This window comes from Chenopodium album, chromosome 6 (assembly GCF_948465745.1).
Source record: "Chenopodium album chromosome 6, dcCheAlbu1.1, whole genome shotgun sequence".
NCBI classification, from domain to species: domain Eukaryota; kingdom Viridiplantae; phylum Streptophyta; class Magnoliopsida; order Caryophyllales; family Amaranthaceae; genus Chenopodium; species Chenopodium album.
Genome location: NC_137839.1, coordinates 74,736,889 through 74,757,876, shown reverse-complemented (window position 1 = coordinate 74,757,876; position 20,988 = coordinate 74,736,889). Strand labels below are relative to the sequence as shown.

The 20,988-nt window shown below is 32.1% G+C and overlaps 1 protein-coding gene, 1 non-coding gene and 1 pseudogene across 3 annotated transcripts; 1 reads left to right on the top strand and 2 right to left on the bottom strand.

Moving 5' to 3' along the window:
* Positions 1 to 1,071: 1,071 nt before the first annotated feature.
* On the bottom strand, positions 1,072 to 2,789 carry LOC145636313 (vacuolar protein sorting-associated protein 28 homolog 1 pseudogene; annotated as a pseudogene). Its single transcript, XR_014114103.1, has 2 exons — positions 2,631 to 2,789; positions 1,072 to 2,227 (listed from the first exon to the last, which is right to left on the bottom strand). The product of XR_014114103.1 is annotated as a vacuolar protein sorting-associated protein 28 homolog 1 pseudogene (transcript).
* Positions 2,790 to 5,932: 3,143 nt separating this feature from the next.
* On the top strand, positions 5,933 to 6,005 carry TRNAV-UAC (transfer RNA valine (anticodon UAC)). Its single transcript has one exon. It is a non-coding gene; the product is annotated as a tRNA-Val (tRNA).
* Positions 6,006 to 8,941: 2,936 nt separating this feature from the next.
* Positions 8,942 to 11,497, bottom strand: LOC145635285 (uncharacterized). Its single transcript, XM_081686569.1, has 2 exons — positions 10,632 to 11,497; positions 8,942 to 9,568 (listed from the first exon to the last, which is right to left on the bottom strand). The coding sequence occupies exons 1-2, from the start codon at positions 11,335 to 11,337 to the stop codon at positions 9,168 to 9,170; spliced, it is 1,107 nt and encodes a 368-aa protein (XP_081542695.1). The 5' UTR covers positions 11,338 to 11,497; the 3' UTR covers positions 8,942 to 9,167.
* Positions 11,498 to 20,988: the final 9,491 nt, after the last annotated feature.

The following is a 20,988-nucleotide window of genomic DNA, read 5'->3' as shown; positions in this document are numbered from 1 at the left end:
TTTGCTTTATGTCAAATCGTTGCACATAACCTATAATGTTCGTGAGAAAGTTGAAAAACATAAAGGATTGTTCACATGGTTTAGTACATGTCTATCTTCATTCAAAAACCAGAGGTTTCACGTTTAGTGTTGTTTAGATTAAAGCATATCAGGTTTATGAGATTTTAAAACCTAAATAATACGTAGTGAAACATTATCATGCTTTCTAATGATAATTGCACAAGAATAATTACATTGTTAACAAGTACTCTTTAAGAATAATCACTAAAGTAACATTATTACTCCGTAACAAATTGTACTTTTGTTAACAAGAAAGGAAAATACCAGTGCAAAAAAATCCATGACAACAAGACAACAAAATTACACAACTTCACCCCATGGAAGTTGTCAGAACGACATATGCAGTGCACCATTGGCATTCCTAAATTGATGAATGATTCAAAGTAAAGAAAATAAACAAAAATGTGCTTCTTACAGAAAGAACAAAAAAGACTATAGGAGCAGAAGATAACAACGAAGAGAGAACACCAAGCATCGCAACAAGAAGAATGTTAGGATGCACCGAATACATATCCAAGTGATGGTTTGTCTGAATGGTCTACTACATCGCATAATTGAAGTCTGCAACATGTCAAGGCTCGTTTGTAACAGAAAGCCTGCTTTCAGCAAATATAATCTCATGAAAAGATTTCTTATACTACATAAACAAGGGTCAATATGTATCTAGTTTTTCATGTTTCAACTATATATAGGATGTACTGGTAACAGAAGAATGCTCCCTCTGCAAAAATTTGTACTCGATGTAAATTATTCAAGAGTAACGATGATGAACAATGAGTTTATTCAAAAACTGAAATGCACAATTTCACTAACCAACACACAGCACGGGGAAGGAACATCCAGGAAATCATTTCAACAGAACAACGGACAAGGTACATGACAACGATCGTTCCCAGGCAGAACATAAACAAACCATTCAAGAATTGAGGATATAAAAGGCTTCAATATAAGAATAGGAAAGGGGTTCACAGTTTGTATCAAAAGAGCATACTACACTAATAATACTAGAAATTACCAAAAATTTCTGTTAATAAACATTTAAAACTATAGAGACAACACAAATGTATTCAGCATTTTTGCAACAGTTGCAAAGATTAGTATGGTTAGACAGCTCTAACTCTCAGAAAGACAAGAACAAGGAGCAAAGTGTATTATTCAACATATGAATTCTGTTGACAGGTACAAAAAATTTCCTCCTACAAACCAACTCCAGCATCATAAAATCCATCAACATTCGAAGAAGATTATAATATCATCATTCACATTCCAGCAAAAGCAGCCATAGCAAGAATCAGTGTCACCTACTTAATACAACGAGCCAAAAGAAAAAGAGTTTGAAAATAGTATTTATATAAATTATATTTACAAGCTCACCCAAGTGAATCAAGTTCCAGCAGAAGGCAAAGCAGCCATGAAAGAGTTGTACGAAGACTCGAGATCAAAGTGAAGCTGCCTTGCTTGTTGCTCAGTCAGTTCATCAGCAGCACCCATCTTAGACAACCGTCCAAGCCACTCTTTCATTTTGGTCTTTCCCTCAAAATCAGGCGGCAATAAACTAAGCTTGTTCAACGCCGTTGAGAGGTCTGATAACAGGGGATAAACCTGATCAACCGCCACCATATTCAATTTCAACGAGTCCATCGCCGTGATAAAGTTCTGAACACATTCGGCCACAGTGGCAGCTGAAGTGGTGTTAGAAGCAGCAGCAGCAGCCCTATGCTCTACTGTAGCAGGCACCCCAGAAGTCACCAGCCTATTCAACGCAGCCCGGCAATCCATTTTATACTTATCAACAAAGCTCTCAATGCTAGGGACAGTGTCTTTCAACGACGACGAAAGGGTTTTGAAATGGGCAATCAATTTAACACATTCAGCTTCATAGTCTGAAGGGGAAATTACATCCCTAATGTAAGCCTTTTCTAGCTTCTCAGTGGCCTTAATAATGGCGTAAAGCTCAGCAAAATTCTCATACATTTCTCTTTCACGCTTATCATTCCACAGTTTCACTTCCATCTTGGGTAATACTATATGGGTTTTTTAAGAAATCTTGAAATTTTTTGGGGATTTTTTTGGTTTGATATAATTTAGGGTTAGGGTTTCAGAAATTTAAATTTATGGGGTAAAATTTGGAGAAGAAAAGGGACACGCGCAGGATTACTTGTCACAACTGAAGAACAACAACAATCAAAACACAAAGATGCAAACACACAATCGTCAGAATTACATTTTAATCAAATCAACCCATAATAAACAAAATCACAGATCATAATCAACTAAACACCCATAGATTTTTCCAAGATCAACAAACAAAAGAAAACAAACCCAACAAAAATCAAGACTAAAGATCACATCTTTATCCAAAAAATCAAGTGGGGTTCTAACAATTTTAGGTGAAAATTGAAAGCAATGAAGAAAACCCAATTACAATTACCAAAAATTAGGTAATAAAAGCACAAAATTAGCACCCAATCCATATCATAACGTAAGCAAAGACACACCAAAATTAAAAGGGGAAAAATTGAGAGAATAGGGGAAGAGAGAGAGAGATAGAAAGAGAAAGAAAGACTTACAGGAAAGAGAGAGAAGGCGGATAATTGGAAGTGGGGGTGGAGGTGCAGCAGGTGAAAGCAGGAGAGATGGGTAGGATTGAGGGGCAGAGAGGTTGCGTGTGGGGCATCAACTTAAGAAATTAGTCTTGTTTTGCTTACGCCATTCCTTGTCACACCCACCACTCTTGGGTTGTGTTCTCTAGTCTAACCTCTACCCTAGCCTATTCCATATTTCTATACATTGCAACTTCTTGTCTTCATCACTTTTCACAAATTTCTTAGAGTATAATAATCCCATTATCGGCCAATAGTATTCGGGTGTACCGTACACTAAAATAATTCAAAGTTAGTTTTTGCTTTTTATTTGATGATTGAATGAAAAACAATCATTGAACAAATTATTTATGGGTGTATGGTGCATCCGGGTATATGTAACAATCTCTCAATAGTAAAGCGTGTCTTTACTTACTATCGGCTTATAGAATTGTGTTTAGATAACACTCATTCTCGTACTAATAAAGAAGTTTATAAGATTGAATTCAATGACATAAGACTGTTATTATAGTCATTGAAGACGTGTTTTTATAGACTGAGAAATCCCTCAATTCCCCTCTAGTTCCAATTAATTTAATCTAAAATTTGTGTCTTTTTTGTGCAGTTGTACACTTGTACCTTTCAATTTGTTGATAATCTGACCATCCAATTTGTATGACTTAAAATTTACAAGAGGGGTAATTGACCCAATAACTAGAGAACAATTTGCAGATAATCAGATGAACATAAGCCAGGACTTATTATTAGGCCCATTAGCCAAAACCCAAGCCCATCTGACCTGACCCAGCCGGATTTGTCCATAGGCCCATTAAGAATATGGACCTCCCCATTTTCTGAACATGATAAACACTTTTATGAGTTTATTTACCCCTAAGGCCCTAATCAAAAGATACCCTTATGAATTGGGCTCAAAAAATTTGCATATTATACCTTCTCTCTCCCTTTAGCTTCTATAAATACTTACAAATTTATAAAAATAAAAAAACAGTCCGTTATGTGTGTGGCTGGTCACACCACGTGACCACTTATAAAAAATTAAAACAACCCTTATAACATTGACCGAATAACTCCTATAATACTGATCAGGTAACTCTTTTGACACCGATTGAGTAAACCTTTACCACTGACTAACATACGTAGGGCCTGTTCTCTTCAGTTTATTTTCATTTCAGTTCGTCAATTCAGTTCAGTTTCTAATTTCCTTCTCTCATAAAATATTATGTTTAGTTCAGTTCAGTTCAGCTCCATTCAGTTCAGTTCAATTCAGCTCAATTCAATAAATCAGAAACAGGCCCGTAGTATAAGATCTTATTAATGTGTATTCTATATTCAAATATAGAGAGTTGCTACAATGAGTTCAAACAATATGCAAGTTCCGTTAATTGATAATAAATCTTGCCTAGTTTGAAGTTTTTGAACAGGTTATTTCCAATCAATAAGTTGTTATTTCATCTAACATTTCAATAAATAATGTCTTAGTTGTCAAACAAACCTATTTTAGGTTGATTTCAAATGTAAGACAAAAGTTTTACACCGTGCGATTGAGAATCCAATCTTGCAAAATCTCGAAAAGCTTGCAAAGTACATGTACACAGTAGCTTCACACCTTCACTTGGGCCAAGTGGACCTAAATCGATCGTGTTGATAGTCTTGTTACCTCCAAATCACTATTAACACAATCCATTTAAAGAAATACAACACATCATGGTGTTTTGAATATTAAGATATAAATTACATTTGGCCCTAAATTGAAATTTTTGTGTATGAAAACTAAAAGTAAAAGAAAATGTAAATTCATCCATACGTTTTTAGAGAAGTGCTGGAAAATAATACGTAAGTAATAAAGATTATGATAAGATTATGACCGGTGAACTCTTCTTGTAAGTGACAAATGTTCACAAATAAGCAAAATATATATGAACATAGCAATTTCCAAGAAACATCATAATACATTGAATAAAATTAGTAAAAGATTAATATTAGTCACACCTCCTTCTAGATAAAACATTGCCTTGGCAAGCATATAGAACCATTGAAAAATTGAAATATGTATCCCAACTCCACAACACAACAAATTAGCTAGAAATTGAGGTAGAAGTTAGTTAAAAAGTTAGTTATTTCCGTTATATCTCTTGTACCTTTCATATCAACTTCAAAAGAATTAAAGAGTCTTACCCTAAAGTGAACAAAGAGGAGGAGATGGTTCCATGTAGCCAGCTTTTGATTGAAGTTTTAAGGGACACTAAGATATTGTCCCACAACTTTGGGCCCTCCACATTTAATAATACTAGCATACATCTTAAGTCTTAAGTTACTTTTAATGGTGAAACTAAAATGTACTCTCTCAATTTTAATTAATCTATCACTTTTTTTTTTTTTTTTTAATCCCAATCTTTTATATTCTCTTATTTTAGTCAATTTAGGATAATGAGATTAATGACATGACCTTTTTGTAAGCAATTATCAAATAGTTGTAAACTTGTAATAGTAGCTTATTGATTGAACTATTGATTTACTTTTTTTATCTTTTGGTTCTTTCTTCCTAGCTTTTAAAATTTACACACACGTACTAGTATATGTCAAGAAGAAAGGTTATTATTAGTGTGATAACTGGAGTACTTGTATATTTTTCCATAGTAAGTTTGTGGATGTGAATCTAACTTCTGAGGGTTTCTTATTAAGAAATTTTAAATGTGCCTCTTATTTTATTAAAGGTGAACCATAATTAATCATGTGAATTATTAGCAATTTCCATAGTAGTTAAAATATAAAAGTTATAGGCCGTGTTTGGGGAAAAGCTAAAAGATGAAGCTGATAGTGTTAGCTGACTTTAACTAGTTGATTGTGTTAACTGATTTGACTAACTTATTTTATTAGCTTATTGTAGAAAAGTGTTTGGTAAATGGCTGATTGTTTAAAGCTGATTGATTATGTGAAATGACCAATAAACTGATTGTGGGGTAGTTAGTATATATAAGATTTTTTTATTCAATAAGGGTATAAGTGTCATTTCACCATAAGAATTGAATAAGTTAAGAGCTTATTTAGTGGAATGAACTATTTAAATAAGTTTTGCACCAAACACCTTGAATTACCTTATTTAATAGTCAATAAGCTAATGCTGATCAAATAAGCTAATGTTGCCCAGATAAGCTAGTTACCAAACACAGCCTGACAGCCATAGTGATATTGAATAGATAGCAAATTCGATAGCAACAAACCAGTTTCTGAATAATAAAAAATTTAAAATAACATTAGTTGTCATCTAAGTTGCTGTGGTGTAGTGGTTATCACGTTAGTCTTACACACTAAAGGTCCCCAGTTCGATCCTGGGCAGCAACAATAATGCTATATTTTTGCATGTTATCCATTTTCCAATACTGTTGAGAAATGTTTTTCAATAGGATATCATATTGAAACATTAAACTAGAAAAGAGGGTTTTTTTTTTTTTTTTTCATCTGATTAATGAGCAGCTTTGAATCTTTAAGGACGTTGATCGAAATCGTTTAAATAATATCACCTTGGCTCCTAAAGAGAAAATTATATATACATAATAAAACATTTGCACACAATGTAATTTTCGGCTATTTCACCAAATGCCATTGAGTACTTTAAAAATTCACCAAATGCCATGGGACTTTTCAGAATTCACCAAATGCTACCGAATTTTTAAAAAATTCACCGAGTGCCATTAATGACTAACGGTAGTTAACTCCGTTAGTCATTAAGGTAGTTAACTCCGTTAGTCATTAAGGCTAATTATGCCATGTGGCATATTATAATTGGTTCATTTTATTATTATTTTATTTATCAAAAAAAATTATAATAAAAAAAATTAAAAAAAAATTTGAACCCCAGCCACTCTTCCCACCGCACCACGCACCGCCCCTACGCCAGCCCAACCCCTTGCCTCCATCCCCACCGGCGACCAATACCGTCGGCGGCCACTCTTCCCCCTGACCCTATGCCCCCTACCATCTTCATCCACTCCCCCCCTAAACAACCATCCTCGACACCCTAATAAAACCCCAAACGAAATCTCCAAAATCGAAAACCAAAATTTGGTTATCGATTTTAAGCGAGGTGGTTCAGGGGGTGGAGATGGGAGGGAAAGGGGTGGTTTGGGTTCGTCGGAGCAGGGAGAGATGGAGTGGAGGGGGTTATGAATTTAGGGAAATCGATATTGGGGTTTAAGGTGTCAAAACCCAAGATTTCGATATTTGGGGATTTTAATTTAGGGTTCCGACGTGGTGGTTGAAAGGGTGGAGCTCGAAGGGGATGAACTGATTTGGGTTCTCCAGCGTGGGGAGGGGGGTTTGGTCGTCGACCGTGGTAAGGGGAGGGATTTTCAAGGGAGAAAGGGAGTTTGCAAATCGCGCGAAGGGCCGCTGGGTGCGTTGTCGGCGCGGACTGGCTACGCTGGGTCGCCGGCGGCGTGATTGCTCAAGGCTAGGTCGCCGGCTCGGTTGTTTAGGCCGGGTCGCCGCCGCGGTGGGGACTGGTTGGAGGCGGGGATATGGTGGTGGCAGTGATAGACAGTGGTCGGGTTGGGTCATGGTGGGTGGTTTTTTTTTTTTTTTTTTTTTAGTTTTTTATTAAGTAATTAATTTACTAATTTAATAAGCAACCAATCATAAGCCACCACATGACATAATTAGCCTTAATGACTAACGAAATTAATTGACGTTAGTCATTAATGGCACTCGGTGAATTTTTAAAAAACTCGGTGGCATTTGGTGAATTCTGAAAAGTCCGATGGCATTTGGAGAATTTTTAAAGTACTCAGTGGCATTTGGTGAATTTTTAAAATGCTCAATGGCATTTGGTGAAATAGTCGTTTAATTTTTGTTTCATAATGTTCACATTAGTTAAGTAACTTCGCAACATTAATTATCCAAAGTACTCCTTTTTTTTACTTGTTTCTATAATGTACTTAAAATATTTCATATTTGTCCAATTCATAAAATACAAATTCTTTATTTCATTCTTTATTTATATCTAAAATCAAAATTTGTTTATTACAACATTATCTTGTCCTCTCCTTAAAGACATATATATATATATATATATATATATATATATATATATATATATATATATATATATATATATATATATATATATATATATATAAGTGCTAGTATGGTGTATGGACCATGTTATTATTACTAGCATTTTTTATGACTAATAATAAAAGGATATGGGCTCGAAAAATTCTAGCTAGTTTTGGGTTGGTACATGAAGATAATTTTTTTTTTAAGAAACACATGAGATATATTAAATATTAAGCAAAAAGTTGATTATTTTTGTAAAACAAAAAATCAAAAACAGAAAATAAGAAATGGTTGTTTTCACTATTCTGTTTCAGTTTTCAAAATTATAATGATTTTAATAAGATTGACCAATTTTTGATTAATTATATGATAACATAAATCATATGATTTCAAGAAAGAAACTAAAAATCAAAAAAAAAAAATATAGCAATACCAAACGGACCCTAAGAAAACATAATTGATTGAATGTTGTAAATATTAGGACAAATCTTGTGTTAATTAATAAAAAAAAAGGGAAATTAGTAACTTATTTTTCTTGATGAAGTTAAAAAATTTATGAACTTAAGTATATGATCGATTAATGTTTTGAAATAACTATGCTATACATCCTTTTCTAAATTTTAATAAACGGGGGAAAAAAAAAAGAAGGAAAAAACATAAGAAGGATTTGATAGGGAATTTGGAATTACTAAGCTATCATATTGGAACAAATAATAAAGAAGTGGACCTAATAGTTTTATGTACTTTAATTTGCAACTAGTACCTACTATTTGGATGCCTTGTTTGAACAATTGTAAAGAGTTGATTTTCTGGTGAAAGAAGACAATTAATAGAAAGAGATGGGTCACGAATGAGATGACAGTTTCAAACTTTCAATAATGATTCAGATAATAGTTTACACACATCTTTATCATTTTATTTCATTAGAGTCACAAACGAAACATATACGAAATTTAAATTTAGATTATCGGTAATTAACATCACAAAAATATAGAACTTATAATTAAACGTTAACAATTACAAAAGAAATTGAATTAAATGATCAACCAATTAAATAACTTACAAAAAGAAAAGTATTTTTTCAGTATTTGAGTATTTCAAACATGAAAGAAAAATTACAAGTGCTAAACTAGTCCTTTTTTTCATGCAAAAAGAAAGGGGGGGGGGGGGGGGGGGGGGAAAAAAAAATCTAAGATTACATCATATACTACGTATATAGCATCTTGTATTGCATTTCCATTTTTTTGGACTTTATAGTATGATCATCAGCAATAAGCTTTTAACTAGCAAAATTAATTAATGACAAAAATGAAAAAAAGGGAAAAAAAAATAAAAATACAAACCCTATAAGATTAGTAATGTACACAACAACATTACAATTCACCTAATTAAGTTTTTTTTTTCTTTTTTAGTTCTTATAATAATTAGCATTATTGATTAATATTATTGTTAAGTAGCACGATTAATCATCTCCATAAACTGCTGCATGGACTCTTGCCTTTGCAACCTCATATCTTCATTGAACTTGTTAATGAACGCCTCAACTCGACGGTTCAACTCGTCTTGACCTAGTGATTGCTCTTTCCTCAACTTGTTAACAGTCACCGGTGGTGGTGGTGGCGGTGGCAAGTAATCGGAACGTTCATGGAACGTCTCGGATTTCTTCACCACCGCGGGCATTGGAAATGATTCATCGTTGAGCAAGTCGATTTGGCGGTCATGAGTCTCCCATGTATCAGACTTCTTAAGGTGCCTTGTTAATGGAATGTGTCGTCCTTCGGTTATGGCCTTCCAAGTGCTTTCTAGGGTATCATGTTTCTTTGGCTTGGATACTCTCAATGACTTTCCACCTATCATATGAAAATTAAATTGAATTGTCAAATTATGTTTAAAATAAATTAAAATTCATTATTACTAAGAAAGAAATGTTTTGTTTATATACGTGGAATAAATAATTTTTGAGGATTATATCATAATGTATAAATGATCACTTCTTTAAAATAAGTTGTAACATCTATATTTAAAATTAATTTCAATATTTTAAATCTTACAAGCTTAAGATTCAATAATATTTTAAATGGATTATTACTTATGAATATAGAGAAACTGATAATTTAATTAAAATGAAAACTTAAATAGAATTACGAAAATAGGCTATATCATGGATTATTTGGAGTATATATATATATTTTGAAGTGTCACACCCTTATTACTTGTATTATATGCACCGACCACTGAAATTAGTAGGAAATTGTTACCTTAAATTCAGTTAGAGGTCCAATAATAATTTTCAATGTATTCACACCAAGTAGAGAATTAAAAAGAATTTTAACTTTAAGGGAAAAAAAGGAAAATAAAAAGAGTAGAAAAGTAGTTAGTCAAGGTCAACTTTTCTAACGGCTCCATTAGATCTTATTTTTTTCCTCACTACAGTAAAGCCACTTCATTTTTACGCTTTGTTGATTGATTTTAAAGCTAAACGAAGATTCCAGCAAATTAAAGTACAAATTTCAGATTAATTTATTAACATTTTTAGTCAAACGTCACAATCTCATAACGCAACACCCAGATTACTCCTGAGATCTCAACAACGGAGTAATTAATCAAACAACCTCTCCCCTTCTAATCCGCGGATTAGATCATGAACACATGTACACCGATGTATATAGCATATGTAAAATAGTAAAAGAACTCATAATGCGTACGAAAATTTTCTTAATTATGATTACTTAGAATACAACGAAAAGGGGGACATGCTATTTGTAGAATATGTTGGGAAAAATTATCTCATTTTCTAACGCTCTAATGATTAAATAAACTTCGTATATTTTAGTTTATCATACTTAAATGAATGTTATAAAATCAGACATAACGTGACAACTAATTACGAGCAAGAGAAATAAATTTAGTTACCTTCAGGAAGAGCGGGTTTAGCCTTAGCAGGACGCCGATGATGACCGAACCTCGAAGAAGCCGGTGGTTTCTCGGAGAAAATCTCCGGTGAAAACTTCTCTTGCCTCCTTAACGGCGAAGACGGAAACGACGAAGACGGAGGAGTCCACGTGGATCTCTCAACAACCTTAGATATATCTTCTCTTCCCTTACTCATAACCTCTTCTTCAACAACTCTTTTTTCTCTCTCCTCCTCCTCAACCACCCTCTCACCATCCTTCATGGAAACGACGTCGTCGTAAAAACCAGCTCCAACAACATTATCAACAACAGCCTCCGCCACCGAAACGACACCGTACGGTGCAAACTGATCAGCACGAACAGCGATGACGTCATGATGGCTATGACCATGATGTTGCTGGCTCGAAACCTTAGCAGCCGCCGGAGCCACCGCGTCATGGTGGTTCGCTTGGTGGTTGTGGTGGAGGCGTGAGGTGGCGACGATGGTTAAAATGATAGCGTTGATGATAAAGTAGAGATAAGGAGGGCGGAGCCACGAGCGGAAGGTGGAAAAAAGTGACGGTAGCTCAGCGGTTGCGGTGGCGGAGGCCGAGCTTAAAATGGCTGGCATGGACATAAATAAAAGGACAGCAATGGAGAGGACACCGGTTGACATTAACATAATTTGAACCGATGACATTATTAAGGTTTTTCCATTACTTGCCATTAGATTATTAAGTAAAATAAAAAAGAACGGAGGAAATAATAATAATTTATATTTATTTTTTACACGACAATCAAGTATTGGAGCAACAGAAAGGAACGGAGGGAGTAGTTATTTGGTTTGGATCGAAAAGGAAAAAGAGAGTAAAGAGAAATACTGTAGGAAGTTGTGGGTTGCTTGGGGGAGTGGGAGGAGGTGAGGGAGAATTATATAGAGGGGTTCACGGGGGTGGTGGGGTCGAAGGTAATAACGCGAGGGACAACAATTTGCGCCGTTGGATTTGGATCAAATGGTGATGGGAAGACATGGGGGTTATTATTAATCAATTTTATTGCCCAATAATCAATTTCATGGGGGTCCTAACTAATTTAATTTGTGCTAGTAGATACAATATTTTATTATAAAGAATTAATTATTATTGGTATTTTTATTTAAAAAATTCGCAAAATGGAGGATAATCTATTTTCCTAATTCCTACACCAAAAAAAAATGGAGTACTATTTTATACTTCGTATTTATGCATATAAAGACAGAGTACAACATTTAAAAGTGGACAATATATAGTTTAGGTAAGATAAAATTTGACTGTCAACATCAATGTGTGCATCCTCTTTTTCTAATCTTAATTTTTAATTTTAATTTTAATTTTTTTATTTTTTTTTTATTTTTTTTTTTTTTTTTGGTATAATTACTAAGCTAGTGTGATAATTAAATGAGGAGGTTTTCTTTTTGGGAGGGTTTTTTGGTTCCCTCTAGAGTTAGGAAGGTTTTTCTAGCCTCTATTGCTAGATATTTTCTGTTTTTTGAAAGTTTTCCTTCACTCTTTTCCTTTTCTCTCCTTCTCTTTCATCTTTTTTCTCCTGATCTCAATTATAAAAATTTATAAGGGCTTCCACCGATGTTTTTATCGGTGGTAAGCCCCAAAAATATTTTTAATTGCTTTGAATAAATGGACCCCATCTTTATGAAGGTTTTTATTCAATTAGGTTTTTTTTTTCTTTGTTTGTTCATGTGCTAAAGTTTGAAGATTTAGGGTTTCATCGTCTTCGAAATTATATATCTAGAAGATCATATGAGTTTTTTCACCCAAACAACTACTCATCGGCGGATCTCGAGCCGAATTAGTGTTAACTCACAGATTTTCTTGCTTCGGATGGAGTTATTATTAAGGCGATCGTTGATCGAATCTGCGATGTAACTAGTTCTAAGGTGATTTGTACTTGTGTTGGAATTTTAGATTTCCTAAGAATTGTTTGAAAGTGTCGTTTGGTTATCTTTCATTAATGAAATTCGTTTCTTCTCGTAAAAAAATAAAATAAAATAAAATAAAATGAGGGTATTTTACACTACGAAATATCAAAATTTTACTTATTTGAACTTATTTAACGAAATTATTTTAACTTTATAAATTGAACTTTAGGGTTTGTTATATTTATGTGATTTTCATTTATTTTAACTTATTTAAGTTGTAATTTAATATTTGATAACCCTTATCGATCTTGATTAGAATTTTTTTTTTCCTTATCTAATATTTTAACTTATTGTGAAAAGACCCAGTTCACTTTATCTTATCATAATAATATTCTATAAAATTTAAGTTCATTAATATTACAAATTAATTAAGTTTAGTAAAATTAAATTTTTATATATACAATTTGTTTCTTTAAAGAAAAATATAAAATAGAATCAGTTAAATAAAAGCTTTAATCAATAAATAATTTAACTATAGATAAATTTCAAGCAAAATTAATTTCATTTCACCAAAAATAATTAACTTTTGAATTAGTAAAACTAATTTCAAATCAGCTAATGTTAGGTGAAAAGAGCTAGATGATTTTCTCCCCCCCCCCCAAAAAAAAGTCTTGAATTTAGCATGATTTTCAATATGCGTATTACGGAGTACAAAATTTTGATGCTGCAAAATTAAAAATTACATTAAGATGAATCCAACTAGATTTCACTTGCTATAATTTTTATTTTAGACTTGAAAATATCACCGTGTAAAGAAATATACATTAATTTGAAACCTTTTGATTTACATTCCCTCCATTTCTTTTTATTCACTAGGATTTAAATTTTACCGTCGTCTTTAATATATTCGTAGGAAGATGAGTTTTCACATGAGGAATTTTAGTAGATAAAATGATGGAATATATAAGCAGCTTTATTATATATTTTTTTCATTGCATTGCAAAATTTTCAAAATAATGAGTAAAAAACTAATTATATTTCCATTTCAGAAAGTTTGATAAAATATACAAGTTTAAATAATCCAGAGTACGGACTATAGAGTAGATAGCAAAACGTACATATAAGGAACCATGCATACATATATAATTACCAATATATGGAACATGGGCCTTAGGTTGCACACACCATATTACCACAATGTACATACATATTTCTATATTCAAGAACAAAATACAAACAAATTAAGGTATTCATAAGAATGTAAGTTAGATTCTTATAAATTTTGCTTGAATTGTAAGTATATTTCTATGTGGTTATACTGAGGAGTAAAATTAACATGCTCCCTAAACTTACTGCTAAGGTAACACACTCAAATTGCGCGCATCGCTTTCTTGAAATGCAAATTAAACAACATTGCTTTATGGGTTTTTTCCCATCATGTTCATATTATTATTATTATTATTATTATTTCATTATAATTTATTTATTATTATTTTTTTAATAAGACGAGTCAATATTATTATTATATGAAAAGATTTACAAAAGAATGCAAATTGAATTGATATATCTCTATCTGGTCTTAAAGTTGTTGTAGCTTGTAGTCACTGTAGACGAAAGAGTCCTTTTCCTTGTATTTTTGCATATGCTGGCCGCCTGGCCGACACCTTTAAAATGGCTAGCCAGTTTTTAACTTTAGATTGAAACACATAACAAGTTAGCAACCCATCTTGTGTGTAGCCGATCATATCGTGTGGCCACTTAAAGTAACCCCTATAATACCGACTGAGTCCTATAACACTGATGACCTAGTAACTCTATAACAATGACGAAGTAACCCCTGTAGCACTGACCAAGTAACACCCATTATACTAGTGAGACTTAATCTAATTAGTTGCATAATTTTTTATTTTTTATTATTTTTTTTATTTGAGATGTTTAATTTAGAAATTTGTTCTCTACTTTATTTTGTCATGAGTTGGGTGCCGCATTCACCTGCCTATATTATTTCTTCTCAATGTTTAAAATCGTATACAAATATTAAAGGGTAAGTAAATTAGGATAGAGAGAATAACATCAAGTGCTCCGATCATATTGTCCATAAATATGTGCGTGCAATTGCAAATAATATTGGATCGGGAGAATAACATCAAATATTATACACTCGTATATCATTAATTGCAAATGAATAAACTACTTTTAGCTTAGAACTCACGTTCCATAATTCCTATGAAAATGTCGAAGAAAATACTATATTTTGAGACAGAGTGAGTAATATAATTTGGTTATATTTCTTCTCAAAGAGCATTTCTTTTCCTTTTATATCCCCTATAAGCTAAGTGAGGTAAAGTTTCTTGATCCTATAATAATCACTAAATCCAAGTGCGATAATATTGGATAATGTAAACTTTGGTAAAGCACGAATTATTTTTTTTTGGAACAAATGATTATGTCCAGAATTTACAGGACATAAATTTATGCAAAACTGAAGATTGCCATTTCTAGAAAATTTACGGAAATTTATAAAAGTTCATATACCATACAAATTGTACGGAATGTTATAATATTAGGCGCAGTTTTCTACTGCTATTATCATATTCAAGACTGACAGTAAACCTTATTTATTAGGATATTTGACAATACAACTATAATATATAATGATCAAATGTGGCCATGTCTACATATGTACATGTCTATTATGTCACCACATAAGTGACTATATAAAGTATATTGAACCGACATCTCTAAACTCATAGTTTAATCTCGTTTAATTTTACTGTTAAAATTCATTATTAGGAGTCAGGAAGGAATAGATTAAAAGAATCCTTACCCGGCCCTCAATGCGCTCATATCATGAAGCAAAATTGTCATTAGTAGGTCAATTCTTGCAATTGTACACTACGGCCCTATTCCAATAACCGTAATTATTTATGCATAAACAAATAATCTAGAAGGGTAATAATTTGAAAACAGAAAAGAATAGTATTACCTTACTCAAGAGTCCATTACATAGCATTTGAATAATTTTTTGATATTGTACAAATTAAAGTAAACCCTAATGAAAATGTAATGAAAACAATACAAAAACTCAAAATCATTACTGTAATTTTGTGTCATAAAAATGTTTGTATAAAATAGAAGAAGAAAGTGGAAAAAATTATACTCGTAGTAACATTAATTATTTAATTAAAGTGGTGAACTTAACAAAAAAAAAGCAAGCGTTACCTGCGGATCCAGAAACGCCGGGAATAAGGTGGCAAGGGGCCCATGCGCTATGCACGTGATTTCAGTTGAGTTTTGACAGCCGACCATCTTTGTTTTGCCAGCTGAATGTGCGCAGACTTGTACTACTTGCTAGTTGCTACTCTACTCTTAATACTTGTACAAATTTTATAAACCACTTTTACTTTTTCTTCATTTTTTCATCATTTTTCTAAGGAAAAAGTGTAGCATAATCTTCATGTTTTCCCTTTAGCCCTACCTCTTAATTTGCATATTGCAATAATTTGCATTACTAGAATACTTGAGTTGAGTGTACGTACATATATGGTGTTTGTTATATTGAGTGTGTGGGTCGGGTCTTGTCAAGTTAGAATCAAATTGTAGAAGCGTAAGATTTTACTGACATGCATATTCAAGTCGTTATATCTAAATTTAATTAAATATATTTAAATTATGAGTTTAAAACCTAATTATTAATAGAAAATAGTTGTTTACTCATCATGCTACCAACAACTGATAATATATATTTATAAATAATCATATATATGTTAAACTTGTAAGGATTTCGCTAGTTAAGAGAAATAAGTAAAATCGAATAGAATTGTAATTCGAATCGTATGATATACATGAATAGTAAAATCATAAGATTCTAAAACTTAAATCATAATTTTCATAACAATGTAAGCCACTTTGATATATATATTTATGGCAACCGAACAAATACTAAAGGTTGTATAATACTCCTTATTTACTCCATGAAAATTCATATAGACTATTACACTACATATTGAACCATTAAATATTATATATACATAGTATCAACTAAAAACTTTAATGACATATATCCATAAATTTCCTCCATTCTTAAGAAATCACAACTTGGAGATCTCATATTGTCAATGCACATATTATACAATAATATTTATATTTTTACTTAAATTTAAGAAAAAAAATTAGTATAAAAATTAGTACGTATTGAAAGTATATAATATCGTGACTCCAATATATATAAGACCTCATGTATATATATACTTCATATATTTTTTAATGTATAAATCACAAAAAATGATTAATTAAAAGAGGGGGTGTGTGAATAGTGTAAAATTTGTTTGTTGCAATTAAAAGAATAATGTTTATGACTTCATCTTGTAATAAAAAAAATTATTCATGTGCAAGTATATTAGCTTTTAATGTTCGAGATGTCCTTACTTAAAGGTGATGTTGATAATAAGTGACTCACCAAGTTCTTTATTTTAATGGTGTTTCATCTTTTTCCTTCCAATGCAATCATGTCATATATTGATTTTGAGTTGTGAAAAAAAAAATTGTACTAACGTAGTAGTATATATTTATGAGCTTTTGGATGTCTCGTTGTCTCGATCATCATGTGAAATGTCAAGTGAAACATATTGATAAAGAATGAAAACTATTGATTGAAAATATGTAATGTATGTAAATTCTAGGTAGATTAGTCTAAATATTATCTTCATTTATACGTAGGCTCTGTTCTCTTCACCTTAATTTTGTTGAATTGAAATTATTTTTACTGAACTGAATTTAATTTTGCTGAACTTAAATTATTTTTACTGAACTTAAATTATTTTTACTGAACTGAAATTATTTTTGCTGACTTTCTATTATAATTCTTCTTTAACAAAACTGAATTTTACTGAACTGAACTTATTTTTACTAAACTAAAATTAATTTTATTGAACTGAACTTATTTTTACTTAATATTATTTTTTTAAGATGAAGAGAACAGGGCCGTAGTGTATTGTTTCTAATATAATTATTACTCCTTTGAAAAATGGGGAATAGAATTCCGACTGCTTCCACTAAGTTTTCCTCTTTTCTTAGCATAATTAAAAATATTGAAAAATCATTTTTCACAAAAAAAAAAAAGAAGATTTTTCATCCAACCAAACAAAGCCTTAGACCCTGTTCTGATACGATTATTTTCAATTCAGTTCAGTTCAATTTAGTTCAGCTCTAATAAGTTTAGTTCAGTTCAACTCCTAATTTCCTTCATTCTCTGATCTTATAATATATTCAGTTCAGCTCTAATAAGTTCAGTTCAGTTCAACTCCTAATTTCCTTCTCTTATAAAATATTCAGTTTAGTTCAGTTCAGTTCAGCTCTAATCAGTTCAGTTCAGCTCTAATAAGTTCAGTTCAGTTTAGCTCAGTTCAGTCAATGAGAACAGACCCTAGTCTTCCACCCTTACAAAACCAATCTCATGGCCAATTTGGGAGAAGTATGTAGCTCTCCATGCAAAGTTAGTGAGACTTTCATAACTTTTATCTAGATAATCTTTACCACTAATTAAACTCGTCTTTTTCAACGTCGATCTAAGTATAATTATTATATCGGAATTTCAAATTAGATCTATATATACGTAATGTGTGTTCAAAATATCAAAGGATAAGCACGACTATCTTTAAAGATTATTTACAAGTTAATTGACAATTTAGATATATAAGATGAACATCAAACTATATGATGGAGAAAGGTTGTTTCAAATTTGCGCCAATGGTTACATTAATAATATAGTTCATGTCTATTAGACTATTAGAGGGAATTTTTCGAAGAAATTTAATTTTGTTTTTGGATGATAAAACCGACAAGTCACATGGACTAAGAGGAGATTTACGACAAGTGTATATAAGTATGTCATCATAAATTAAATAGATTATTAAGGTCCTTTTCTACGTATTTGCTGTTAGGATTTTATTATAATGGTTGGAGTTGTTACATCAATCATACTAGCAAAATCAGAAATTGTCCATTGCAATTAAAATTTTGTATTATTCGTTAATAAAGTGCTTAATTTAATTGATTTTTTCTTTATCTAATTAAAAAATATCAGTCAACCCAAATACATGTACACTATTATAAGGAAATTTGTATGATACGATGATTTAAGTCTTAAGTGTGCATTATCGGATGTTTGTACTTGTCTGTTGTTGCTTATAATTATTTTAATTAACTATTTCGCTGACCTAAATATAATATTAGGGCGTAATTTTTTTACTTAAGGATCAATATTACGTCGTATTTAACATGCGGCATAACCAAAATTCTAATAGCGTAAAGTTAAAATAAATTTTAATTACACTTTTGCTACTCGTATTAAAAAATGCAGCTTTTTTTTAACACCAAACAAAGAAACATATGAAGTATATATTACTTAAACTTCAAGTTTACAAAAGCTAACATTAGAGCACCGAGATAAAAATATAATGCAGCTACGTTGAAGTTTAGTTACAACTGGGGATTAAAAATTGAACATTCAAACAAGAAAACATCTGATGATTTACTCCTTACATTACGGAGTACTACTTATAAAAATCTACACGTCTTTTGTATAATTCTATGTTTGTCATTTATAAAATGACAACCATAATTTTTAAAAATGAATGGTTAAGATTTTATGATTTTTGAATTACTTTCAAAGTTAATATTAAATAAAAGCAAATATACTTATTTTCTTATAACAATTAATATATTTTTCAGATTTTTGTTTTTATTAATAATTTAAACTGGATTTCATATATAAATAAATAAATAAAAAATTGAAAATTAGAATACTTAATTTTCAAAAGCTTAAAATGAATTCCTTGAGAAATATGAATTTTTAATATTTTAGCATTTAAAAATATTGTAAAAGTAATTAAATCATAGTCGTACAATTTTAAAAATTGTAGTAGTGGTTTTAAAATTTTTTACTATATAGTTTGCACTTTTCTCTTATATTTCTAATCTAGATCATATTCTTGTTAATACACAAGATGACGAGATATTTCTTTCCTTTTCTTTCTCTCTTTTAAAAGTAATTAAATCATAATCTTATAATTTAATTGCAGAAGATCAAGTCCATAAGCAGTCTCAGGAACAACATCCAATTGAGGTAAAATCTACAGTCGAAGCCCAAGACTATGGGGCTTGGATGATTGTGAAGAAGCCTCCACCTAGGAAAAGGGCTCCAAGACAAGAGAAGCAACCACCGGCAACGGAGAAGGCACCTCCAGGGAAAGTCCATCAGAGGGGAAAAAGTCAACAAGTTGACCAAGGAGGGTCAAGATTTTCCAATTCAATCTTGAATGAGCAAAATCAGGAAACAAAAGAGCAGAATAAGGATGAGAATTTTATGGAAACAGTAGATTTGGGTAAATCTTCTCAACCAATTAATTGGCCTCCCAAAGATAACTCTGCCAAAATGGGAAAGAATATTCCAAATCCCCTAAGTCAAGGCAATAGGCACCAAACTGAGAAGCAAGAAAAAGATTCTAGGAAACAAGATAATCTTGCTCCAAAAAATATCCTTCGAGATATATCTAATGAGTTGGCAAATCAATCGCAATTTCCTAAAATCTCTGTAGGCAATACTGGAAAAGATTTGCATACCAAAGCTACTCATAAAGCCATCGAACAAGCCACTGCCAAGACCCCTCTTTCACGCACTCAACGGCCATCTCAAACAAGCCAACCTCTACACTCTCTCACTCATGTCTCAGCCACGCCCGAACACAGTGACCTTGCTAATCCCCCCAGAGAAAATTTTGTGCATGACTATGCCCACGGATCCTTACCTGGGCATAGCGAGCCCCCTGGCCCACAAACTGGAGATGGAGATACACTCATGGAGACTATCGAACTCGGAGCACTTGGAACTAATGGTAACCTTACAGTTACCACTAGAAATTAGAGTTTCCATGAGGCATATTGAAGCAGCATTCAAAGCTAAATTCCCTAACAGTCTGTTTCCTATGAATAATACAAACATTAATGGCAATGATTCCTTTCCAATCACGTGCTTGGTTTGGAACGTTCAAGGTGCTGGTAGTAGAGATTTTATTGCGGCATTACGTGAAGTAATCCGTGTTAATAAGCCCGTCGTCTTTGCTTTGGTTGAGACCCACATGGGGGGTGATCAAGCTGATAGAATTGCTTCGATTCTCGGGTATAATGGCCATACTCGGGTGGATGCTCAAGGTTTCAGTGGGGGTATTTGGGTATATTGGAAGCCGGAATTAGTTTCCATTGATCCCATTATTAAATCTAACCAATACATCACTATGACTATTTCTAGAAGAGGTGAGGAACCATGGTATTTCACTTCAGTCTATGCAAGCCCTGACCCGACCAAGCGTAATGATTTATGGCAAGAGGTCTCTGATTTTGCTAGTCAAAATAATAAACCTTGGTTGCTAGCTGGTGATTTCAATGAAACCCGATTTGGGTGGG

Bases quoted from the DNA above. Each gene is read 5' to 3' on its own strand.
- LOC145635285 (XM_081686569.1), bottom strand. From the start codon at position 11,337: ATGGCAAGTAATGGAAAAACCTTAATAATGTCATCGGTTCAAATTATG. The intron at 9,569-10,631 runs GTAACTAAATTT...TTCATATGATAG, and splicing joins TAAACCCGCTCTTCCTGAAG to GTGGAAAGTCATTGAGAGTA.